This window comes from Durio zibethinus, chromosome 6, assembly GCF_047325235.1.
Source record: "Durio zibethinus cultivar Kanyao isolate XHJ-2024 chromosome 6, ASM4732523v1, whole genome shotgun sequence".
NCBI lineage: Eukaryota > Viridiplantae > Streptophyta > Magnoliopsida > Malvales > Malvaceae > Durio > Durio zibethinus.
This window is the reverse complement of record NC_143167.1, coordinates 898,286-908,471: the sequence shown is the minus strand read 5'-3', so window position 1 is coordinate 908,471 and position 10,186 is coordinate 898,286. Positions and strand designations below refer to the sequence as shown.

At 28.6% G+C, this 10,186-nt stretch overlaps 1 protein-coding gene across 1 annotated transcript; it reads right to left on the bottom strand.

Annotated features, from left to right (window-relative positions):
* Positions 1-3,265: 3,265 nt before the first annotated feature.
* On the bottom strand, positions 3,266-6,294 carry LOC111285117 (vacuolar cation/proton exchanger 3-like). Its single transcript, XM_022874373.2, has 11 exons — positions 5,918-6,294; positions 5,727-5,794; positions 5,609-5,637; positions 5,318-5,514; positions 5,016-5,228; positions 4,466-4,579; positions 4,261-4,377; positions 4,120-4,173; positions 3,906-4,022; positions 3,700-3,796; positions 3,266-3,590 (listed from the first exon to the last, which is right to left on the bottom strand). Exons 1-11 carry the CDS (start codon positions 6,197-6,199, stop codon positions 3,535-3,537), a joined length of 1,344 nt encoding a protein of 447 aa, XP_022730108.2. The 5' UTR covers positions 6,200-6,294; the 3' UTR covers positions 3,266-3,534.
* Between the last annotated feature and the right edge of the window lie 3,892 nt (positions 6,295-10,186).

Sequence of the window (10,186 nt, the reverse complement as noted above, 5' to 3'; positions counted from 1 at the left end):
TGTGAATTTTTTCAGTCTCCTTTAGTCTATTCACAAACATACAAACATACACACCTATAAGATGTAAATATCTAATAAGATCTATCCCATAAAATCTTATAACTTTCTTATATATTTTTTCTCATATCTAACTTTATAAAGACTTCACATATTTATAAGCATACAAACTTACTTATTAAAAATTTATTTCCTCTTAAAATTCTTCTTTTGCAAATCAAACTTCCCTATTAAAAATTTATTTTCTCTTAGAATTCTTTTCTGTAAGTTTTATTGTCCATCAAGTAATATCTAACTAATTTCAAACAAATCTGTTATAAGATTTGAATAACTATTTTTAACAAACTTTTATTACTTACATTTTAAAATTTTAAAATTTTTAATTTTTTAATATTTATTTATTAATGATATGATAATTTGTATGTTTTACACTATCAAAACTTAACGCTTAAATTAATATCGATCAAAACTTAATGTTTAACATGTAAAACAAATCTGTTATAAGATATGAATAATTATTTCTAACAAACTTTTATTATTTACATTTTAAAATTTTAATTTTTTAATATTTATTTATTAATGATATTATAATTTGTATGTTTTACACGGTCAAAACTTAACGCTTAAATTAATATCGCTCAAATAAAGGATGACTATGAGGATGATGTTGTTATAGTGTTGTAGTCAAGTGCTAAGTATTCCTGTTTATCACGTTGGCAATCTGGGTTCAATCCCTGACAATAGTATTTTTATTACTAAAAAAAAAAAAAAAAAAAACCAAATATGAGGACGACTGCATTGTAATTGAATATTGTTAACTTGATTATAAAGAAATTGGATAGTATAGCACATGTGTTGGCATTACTAAAATCATAAGATTCTATAGTTAAATTAGATAGGAAACCTCAATTTAAAGATTCCATGGTCGAACCGTGAGAATAAGGAAATTAGATGTATATTATCACAAAAAAAATACTACCACTCATTATAGAGTTTGACATTTATATTTTATATAAAAAAGTTGGTAATATAAAAGACGAAAAAAATGGAAAAGTGTTAAGATTTAAATATACAGGAAATACTACCATAAGTTAATTGTCATCTGAATTTAGTCAGGAAATGTTTAAAATGATCATGTTAATTGTTGAGATGTTAGAGAAGAAGGTTACAACAGGCTGGAATGATGGGTGGTATGTTACTCCAAGTTGATGGGTTTTCTCTCCAAGTTTAATTGGAGAAACTATAAGCTGCATTATCATTTTAGTTGGAAATGACATAAAGAAGTGAATGGAGACAAGGGGAATCATGTGTTTGGCTTGGGGAGACCATGCCCACAATTGCCAATACTTTTGTTTATGAAACTGTTTTTTAAAGTTTAAACACAAACAACTAGAAGGCATGAATGAAGATGTGAGTAAGCCGCCATGTGTCAAGGGCAATTATGAAGACATCAAAGCTTAAAAAAATAAAATGTTGGAGCAAAATATATAACAAAGGAAGGTCAATTATTGCCTCCATTCATTAATGTCACATTTAAAGAAAGAAAGAAAATTAAAATTAAAAATTATGTATTGTTTTTTCCTTTTTAGGAAAACAATTAATTAAAATTAGATGAAGTGTGAGAGAGAGGAATTGAATTTTCCAAATGTCTGTTAGAAGTCAAAGAAAGAAAAGTGCTATGTCAGGCCAATGTTTTAAACGATTTTTTTTTTTAATTTGATGAAAGTAATATATTAAATATAAACTTTTTAAATAATATTTTAATTATTTTTATCAAATATTTATGAACACGGCCACTCTTTAATCAAATCTATATATTAATTCATTTTGTAATTTGAAATTGGGCAAAAATAGAGGTTTTTGATCAAAGTAAATAAATAAATCTGTTTGGTAAAGAGGACGAGGCCATACATGAATTAACACCAAGGGGTTAATTCATTACAATAAAATATAAAGTTTCCCAAAAAAAAAAAATTTGGTTACAAGTTTCAAGAATCTTGATTTTTGTACACCTCACCTAGAATAATATATAGTTTTTTTTAGAAAAATAATATATAGTATATATATGTTCATAAAAATTGAAATAGTTAATTAATGTACATGTAAATTTTGTCAATCCCCTGGTACATCTTGGGTATAAAAATAAATTATTCTAGCCCTATTTTTATTTTTATAGCAATAACTAGTGTTCAGTAAACAAATCTTATAACATATAATTTATTTTTAAAATAAATTAGATAATATATAACCTGATCTTAAATCTTACTCTTTTCCAAACTTTGGTTCTCCTTTATAGAAGAAAAAAAAAAGAAAAGAGATACAAATAAAAAAAAAAAATCCCCTAACTTGGTTTGGAACAAGAGGAAGGGTAGCTTTCTAGAGCCCACTTACAAGATGGGTCTTAAGGCCCATCTTATCTTTTCCTCTAATTTCCCTTCTTTTCTCGAGACAAATTCAAAGTTTTAAAGGAAATTATTAAAATTTTTTTTTAAATTTGACAAGTGAAACGAATAAAAGTGATACATATCTTTTAGATTATATTATAAAAATATAATATGTGTTAATTTTTTAATTCTATTTGTGTAATTAAAAACTCCATTAACAACATAAAAAATCATTTCTTAAGTTTTAAAAAGAACTTTTTAATGAGTTATATTTTTATAATATGATAAGATATATTTTTGAATTTAATTTTTTCTTTAAATAATTTTACAAACATATTTTCTCAGATGCATACTTTTGAATGATTTTAGTGATAAGGAGACATTAACTAATTAACTAATTATATTTTAAATTTTATAATATGAAAATTTTACATTTGAATTTTTTGGTTATAAAAATTATAAATGAGTAAATTAATAACTATACTTGTCACCAGTGGAATATGAAGATTCAACAAGTTGGAACTGTGGAGTGTGGAAGATATTTTTATTACTACTATATATATATATATTTAACTATTTTTTATTTTATAATTAAATATTATTTTTCATTTACTATTCAATCAAAACTAATGTAAACGACCAACTAACATTAAAGATGGAGGATTTAATCAAAATAGAGTAAGAGCATCATGAAAAAAAAATAGTAGTAATAATTCCGTTTAAATTTTTAATTAATAAAATAAACTCTGATCTTGAAGGTTTTTCTTATTAGCTGATTATTATTTATTACATCACCTCAAGTAAATGGCATTTAATCATTTATCTCAGCTTTAGCAGCATAAAATTGATGGCATAAACCAAGTACATGTCAATGAACAGCTAGAGATTAAAAATCAGAGACAAAAACCTTATTAAGGAATCACAGGAACAGAGTTCATTTACAAACATTTTTCAAAGGAGAAGTAGGGTTTCTTCTTATATATTAACTTGAAAATGGCCTCAACTTTTGTCTTGTCTGTAACACTCTTCTCGGAAGGGTCCTCTTTTTATCAAAATGGAAATCAAACATCTTTCAAGGTTTGGGACAATGGAAGATTGCAATTTTTTGGCCCTTGACTTGGGGTAGAAAACCCCGAAAAGGTGGTCCGGCCGGCTAGGCTGAGGATCCAGATGATGGTTTGAGTGCTCCCAGGTTGACATTAGTATGATCTAACAAGCAAATTTTGCAATTAATTAGTGTTTACTAATTAACGAAAAAAAAAAAAAGGACACCAAGAGAAAGGGCATCGGAATGTAGCTGGGGTACACTTTTACTTACCCAACGGTGCTGAAATTTTATGAACAAAAAAGCATGCAGCAATGGCTGTGTAACAAAGGCAAAGAACTACTCCTTTCATGTAATGTGATGTGCCATCCTGAAAAATAATTAAGAGAATGAATATTTATTTTACATGTAATATATATCAAGCTATAATTAATTTTAACATGTCATGGAAAAAGAAAGAGGGATAGATTATACTAAACCTGTAAAGTGAAGGCTACAATAATTATTGTCAAGGCTAAACATCCAGTTTCAAGAAGACTGAAATCAAGATCCATTTGGATTCTCATTATCCAGCCAACTATAACACATAAGGGAACCTGAAATGTGTAGATAATTATTTGGTTAGAATTCCATGAAAGATTAATTTGTTGAAGACAACTTATCAAAGCTGTTTCAGGGCTTTCTAAATCTTACAGCAAACATAGAAATTTGAGTTGCAGAACCCAAGGCAACACCCAGAGATATGTCCTGAAACAGGTCCCAAAATTTACACTGTTAAGTAAAAATATAAATGAGAATAAAATTAATATAAATAAGATTTATTCATGTACCTACCAACTTATTCTTGAAAGCAAATATGATTGCTCCAGCATGTTCGGCAGCATTCCCCACAATAGGGATCAAAATTATGCTGATAAAGTTAACAGAAATGCCCCAAGATTCTGATGCAGCCTGTTTAAGACATGATATATATTTTACAATCCATCAGAATTTATAGGCTGCAATTTACAAGTAAAACTGAAAGTGCTTAATTTTGTACCTCAATTGTGCCCACCACATACTCAGATAACAAAGCTATGATTAGTGTCATACCAACCAACCAGCTAAATGCACTCCAAAACCCTATCACTGCCTTTTCTTCATCTTCATCTTCCTGCCATCCATTAATCAATTAGTCTCTAGCTAGGGCTTATTAGCCAGGACATGATAATTGCTTGCTTTAATTAAGTTTCATTTTTTGGGTTCAGTTTTTCACTTTAAAAAATGGATTTAACTTTTAACTCAACCCAAAATCAATTTGGGAATTGGGTTTTTACTTCACCTTTCAACTTTTTATGGAAAGGAAGTAACTTCCTTTTATGGGTTTCCAAATGGTTGTACTTGTCATTAGTGTCAAGAACCGTTTCTTCTTTATTTTTTTTTTTTCTCTTTTTAAAAAGTTTTCTGTACTTCTTAACTATAGACATTTCGTTGCGCAATAGAGAACTCGAGAACCTCATGCATGCAAAGACACGGGACAGCTACTTAAAAGAAAACATTCGTTTTTTTATTTCCCATTTATGAAGCTTTGTTTTCTTAGAAATAATCACCTCTTGAGACTCGAAAATCTGCCTATGAGTTTTAAGCTGGAAGAAGATATATCCAAAATAAGCTATTAGCATAACGATGCTACTTGCTCTTGACAGCTGAAGAGTAGAGTCAGCAATGAAAATGCCTGGCGTTGCCGCATATCTAAACATCAATGGTAACATGTGGCAAAGCAATCCCAGCAACAACAGGAGAGAGTTTACATCTGCCTGTTTCTGTATTAATTAATGAATAAATAAATTGTCAGAATATAAGTTTTCCCAAACTTCCTTCTATAGAAAAAAAATTTTGTTTAATTTCTTACTCTATCATATCTTTGCTCCTTTTTGATGTTGGCAAAGCCCCCACAAAGGAGAGAGGTGCCAAGAACAAGAAGAAGGTTTGAGAGAATGGAACCCAAGAGAGAGTACTTGAGAACATGTATTTTGCTTTGGTAGAGAGCAAATAAAGCTATTATTAGCTCTGTTGCATTACCACAAGTTGCATTCAGGAGTCCTCCAACTGCAAAATTCAACCCCCTCTCATCGTTTTTGATTCTCACTCTTAAATTCAGCATTTAAAAGGATTGTCGTAATGTGTGGAAATGTAAAATTACCTGTTGGACCGGTGTAATATGCAATTTGTCTGAATTTTAATGAAAAAAAAAAAACTTATCAGAAATCTTTCACATAAAAAGATACAGATTCGAGGAATAAAGTACACATGAAACTTACTCAGTGAGGAAGCTAACACGCTCAGCAAGTGGGGTAAGTCCAAGCAAACTCAAAGCAAATATCCAAGGCTATTTGCCACCATAATTACGATAGTCATTAGCATTTAAAAAGAACCCATTTTTTAATTATCATTTGAGAGAAATATGATAAAGAAAAAAGACTATCCAAGAAGATGGTTATTCAGTACTTACTCTTCCAAACTTATAGAAATCAGCAGCAATGGCTAAAGGGATGGCAGGGAAGAGAACAGCAAGTTTAGTACCAAAGATGACCTCTTGCAAATTGGCTAAAAACTGTCTAAGCATATGAAACCGAACTTTTGAAACCAGCATTGGATCGGATTTCTTCCTCATAAGCGAAGTGGACATGTTTTGAGCTGTTCTAATTCCATTATTCCATGATTCTTTGCTCATCAAGTCCTTATTAGACTCTCCATTCTCCATGTGAGAAAGCTCCCCAGCAACAGACTCCATTGATGCAACAATATTATGAAGAACAATGAAGTGCAAAATCAAGCAAAGTGGAGGAGGTTTTGGCTGTGTTTTTATATGCAGGTGGTTATATATATAGGGACAAGGCTAAAAAAAAAATTGTATTTGCAATTAACGTTGAAAGAGTCGAGGTACCGTTTCATGTTTGCCTTGTGCAGCTTCCTGGAATTTTCCCACCCTTTTGTTTTCATTCTTGCATGAGCTTTTAGCCTTCCACGTACTCGTTACATACATACGAAGTGTCTACATATCTATTACAATTAATAGTTCTGCACCTCTTGGTAGAAATCAAAGTTGGCAGCATTACAATTTACAAACAAATTATTAACACTGGAAAACTATAAAAAAAAAAGGAAAAAAATACGTATTTGTCATGTATTCTTAATTTTGAGACAGAAAGGAAAAGAAGGATGTAATATTATAATATAATTGTAAAATGAAAAAAGAGTTAAAGATACCAAATTAGGCTCTCTGATCCAGTACTTGCTAATACTGTTTTGTATTATAACGAGGCTTCCCTTCCCAAAGCTCTGATCCACTCTCGAACTTTTCTTCGAGAACACCCCACGTCTCCCCCAAACCCCTGGCTCATGCATGCAAGACCGTTGAGACGTTTAAAACACGGTGCATTATATCACAAGTTTTGCTTATTATAGAAAACCTAGCTATTTTATTAACCTAGAAAAATATTTTATTAACCTAGGTTTATATTAAAAATTCGGATTAATTTAAATGGATTAATTATTTTATATTCATTTTAATCCGATATCATATTTAGCTTTTAGGATCTACAAGTAAATTTAAATTAAATTGAGTTTAAGATTTAGTATTTGCTCTTGAATTAAATTTAAACATAAAAAAATTTAAAAAATGATTTGATTCGAATAGGATAAACTTTTTAATAAAACTGGAATGTTTTTTTATTGATCTAAAATTCTTTTAGGATTGGAATTGAATCCCATATAAGCAACCTTAAATCAACACAACAGAATCAATCCAACACGATAATCTCATCAGCAAATATACAAAAGCATTAAAAAATAAATAATAGTAATGTAAAATATTGTTCTGTATCATAACGTGGGTTCCCTTCCCAAGGCTCTGATCCAGTCTCAACTTTGCTTTAAGAATACCCCACGTCTCCCCCGTGCAAGACCGTTGAGAAGTTTAAAACACGATGCATTATATCACAAGTTACGTTTAACATATACATAATCTCATTTTGCTCGAGGTTTATTTCGAAATTTTAAATTAATATTAAATTGACTAATTTATTTAAATTTATTTTAATTCGGGTTTGTGGTCAAATCTGACTCTCTTGATCTACAAGTAAATATTAATTAAATTGAGTTTAAGATTTACCTTTTTATTTTAGGCTCCAGATTTGTCTTTTGGACTTTGCATTACTCTGGGACCCAAGATTTATTAAATTAACAAATCTATCTTTAATTAATTATTTTTTATTGTAAATAATTAAAATATATTGATTATTATATATATCTGTTTCCATATTGGTATAGGGTTAATATTAAAGTACAATGTCACCTAATTGATTATAATTTCCTAATTAAATTTTTTTCTTATGGAATTTTTTATTTTAATAATTTTATAATATTTCTTATTATGAAATTATTTATTATAATAAATATATATGTTAGCTTTGTTATTTTATTTAAGTTGAAACTAAAATCACGTCAAAATTGAACTTTTAACAAAGGACCTTCAAAAAAATTGCTAATTGAATTTAAAAGGTGTTTTAAATTTCATTTTATGTAGTTAAATAATTATTTTAGTTTCTATATAAAAAAGAAATCAATGTAGAAAATTATCTTTAGTTAGACAAGCTAATGAACATTTTCAAAAGTAGTTGATTATGCAATATGAACTCTATAAAGACAAAAGAAAGTATATGCTCCAACTCCAAAAGTTACCATGATAGATATTAATTTGAAAATTTTCTTGAACTATGAATTATAAAGCTTTTACATATGCTTGTAAAAATCATTGATAAATGCAAATTTTTAATGAAACTCATTTTGATATAAGTATTTCCATATTGATAAATGCAAAATCATTTTTTTTTTCTATAATATTCTCCATGACTAATAAAATATGAGCAGAAACAATGGGACAATGGGACAATGGGACAAAGAGAGATATACTAAAATGCCCTTAATGTCAATACTTCAAAACTATCCATTTGTTAAATAACATTTTCGATTACGATTGTAACTTTTTTTTACTTGTAACTTCTTGAAAAAAAAATCCAATTATTAAAAAATCATAATCTCCCATACCATGATGATTGATGACCAAACAAATGTTAGACAATTAATTTCATGATGAGGCCATTTATCATGAGGCTATTATGAGTATTAGAATTTGACTACAATCCAATTGGATTCTCAACAATATTGATTATTCAAATTTAAAAATAAAAATAAAAAGATTATTGCAACTCAAATAAAAAATTTTCTATAGTTAAATCTTGGATATTTCTCTCTCACAAATTCTAATCTCAAGGTCGTGAAAAAAGGGGAATAAAACATTAGGAAACCTCTCAAAGTTCTTGTGCTTTAGGGGTATGAAGGAACTCCTCGGAAAAAAATATATGTATTTATCAGTGGGTTCATAATTGTAAAACATTACATATAGATGAATATCGATCCCAAATGATGATGAACGTTGGAGACTGCAAGAATACCATGATAATATGAACATGGGAGCACGTAAAACAGCTTCCTTCCTCTCCACATGTTAACGTGGTAAGGCAAGTCTTGACGTGGAAATGATCCAGTACTGCTGTGTAGATGATAGCTAAAAGGGATCGAGCAGCAACATCCGTAAACATTAAAAGGTCAGAACCTTCCTCGTATCTTCATAGCTTCCATTGCAAAGAATCAAACGGTTTTGTATCATTTTTACTTCCTTAGTTTGATCAAAACCAAATGATAAAAATGACAAACTTAAAAAGTATACATATATGTACGTACTGCCATTTTGATCGCTATTATATTTTTGCAAGGAAGAAAGTTGTTGGACGAAATTTCCTCACTGTTTTCTTTGATAGAGCTAGTTAGTTAATTTGCTTATAACACTTGGTAGCAACGCAAGTGAAGAGTAGATTTTTGCATATAGTTTAGCTCAAATTACTTGTACTTGTAGGTAATGAATGATCGATATTTGTGCAATTGTGCACATCTTTGAGGTCTTCTACATGGATAAGATTATTATCTATCTCAATCTATGATATAGTTAATGTTTTTTCTTATTTTTATTTTACATATTCAATGTGCTTATGGTATAGACATTAGATTTTGAGTATCATCATGATATTGATGTCGATTGTAATATCTTTGAATTGATCATGTATTTTGATATATAATATTTTTTTTATGAAAAAAATTTACAGTTGTATACATTCAAGAGTTGGAATAAGTGAATTGAATTAAAGGATAATAGAGAATTATTTTTTGTCATATTAGTGGATAAAAAGAATTTAATGACTATTGTTTGATATCATAAAAATTATATGAATGGCATAAAAAAAAACTTTATTTATCTCAACAATGTTTTTATTTAGACTTGTCTTTGTAATTGGAAAATTTGAGTTTTGGTAAGTATAGAAAATTCATCTTGCTCAAAAATGTTATAGCGTGTGTACATATATATATTCTTTTTGATTAAAAGAAAATATATTTGAGAAAATTATTGTAAATTATCTTAATTACCTACCATCTTATGAAAAGGAAAAAAGAAGACAAACATATTGGATTCTACATACCACTTATATTTTTTTTGGTTTTCTTATTGTTCACCTAATTTTATGTAGTTTTTAATGCCATTATTGAAATTTAACAAATGCATTACTAAACTTTTGGGTAAAGATAAAATAGAAGGAAATTTCCCTTTAGGTTTTATTGGACAAGCCACCTTCAAGTTGCTTTCATGGTTCAACAAGTACAAACT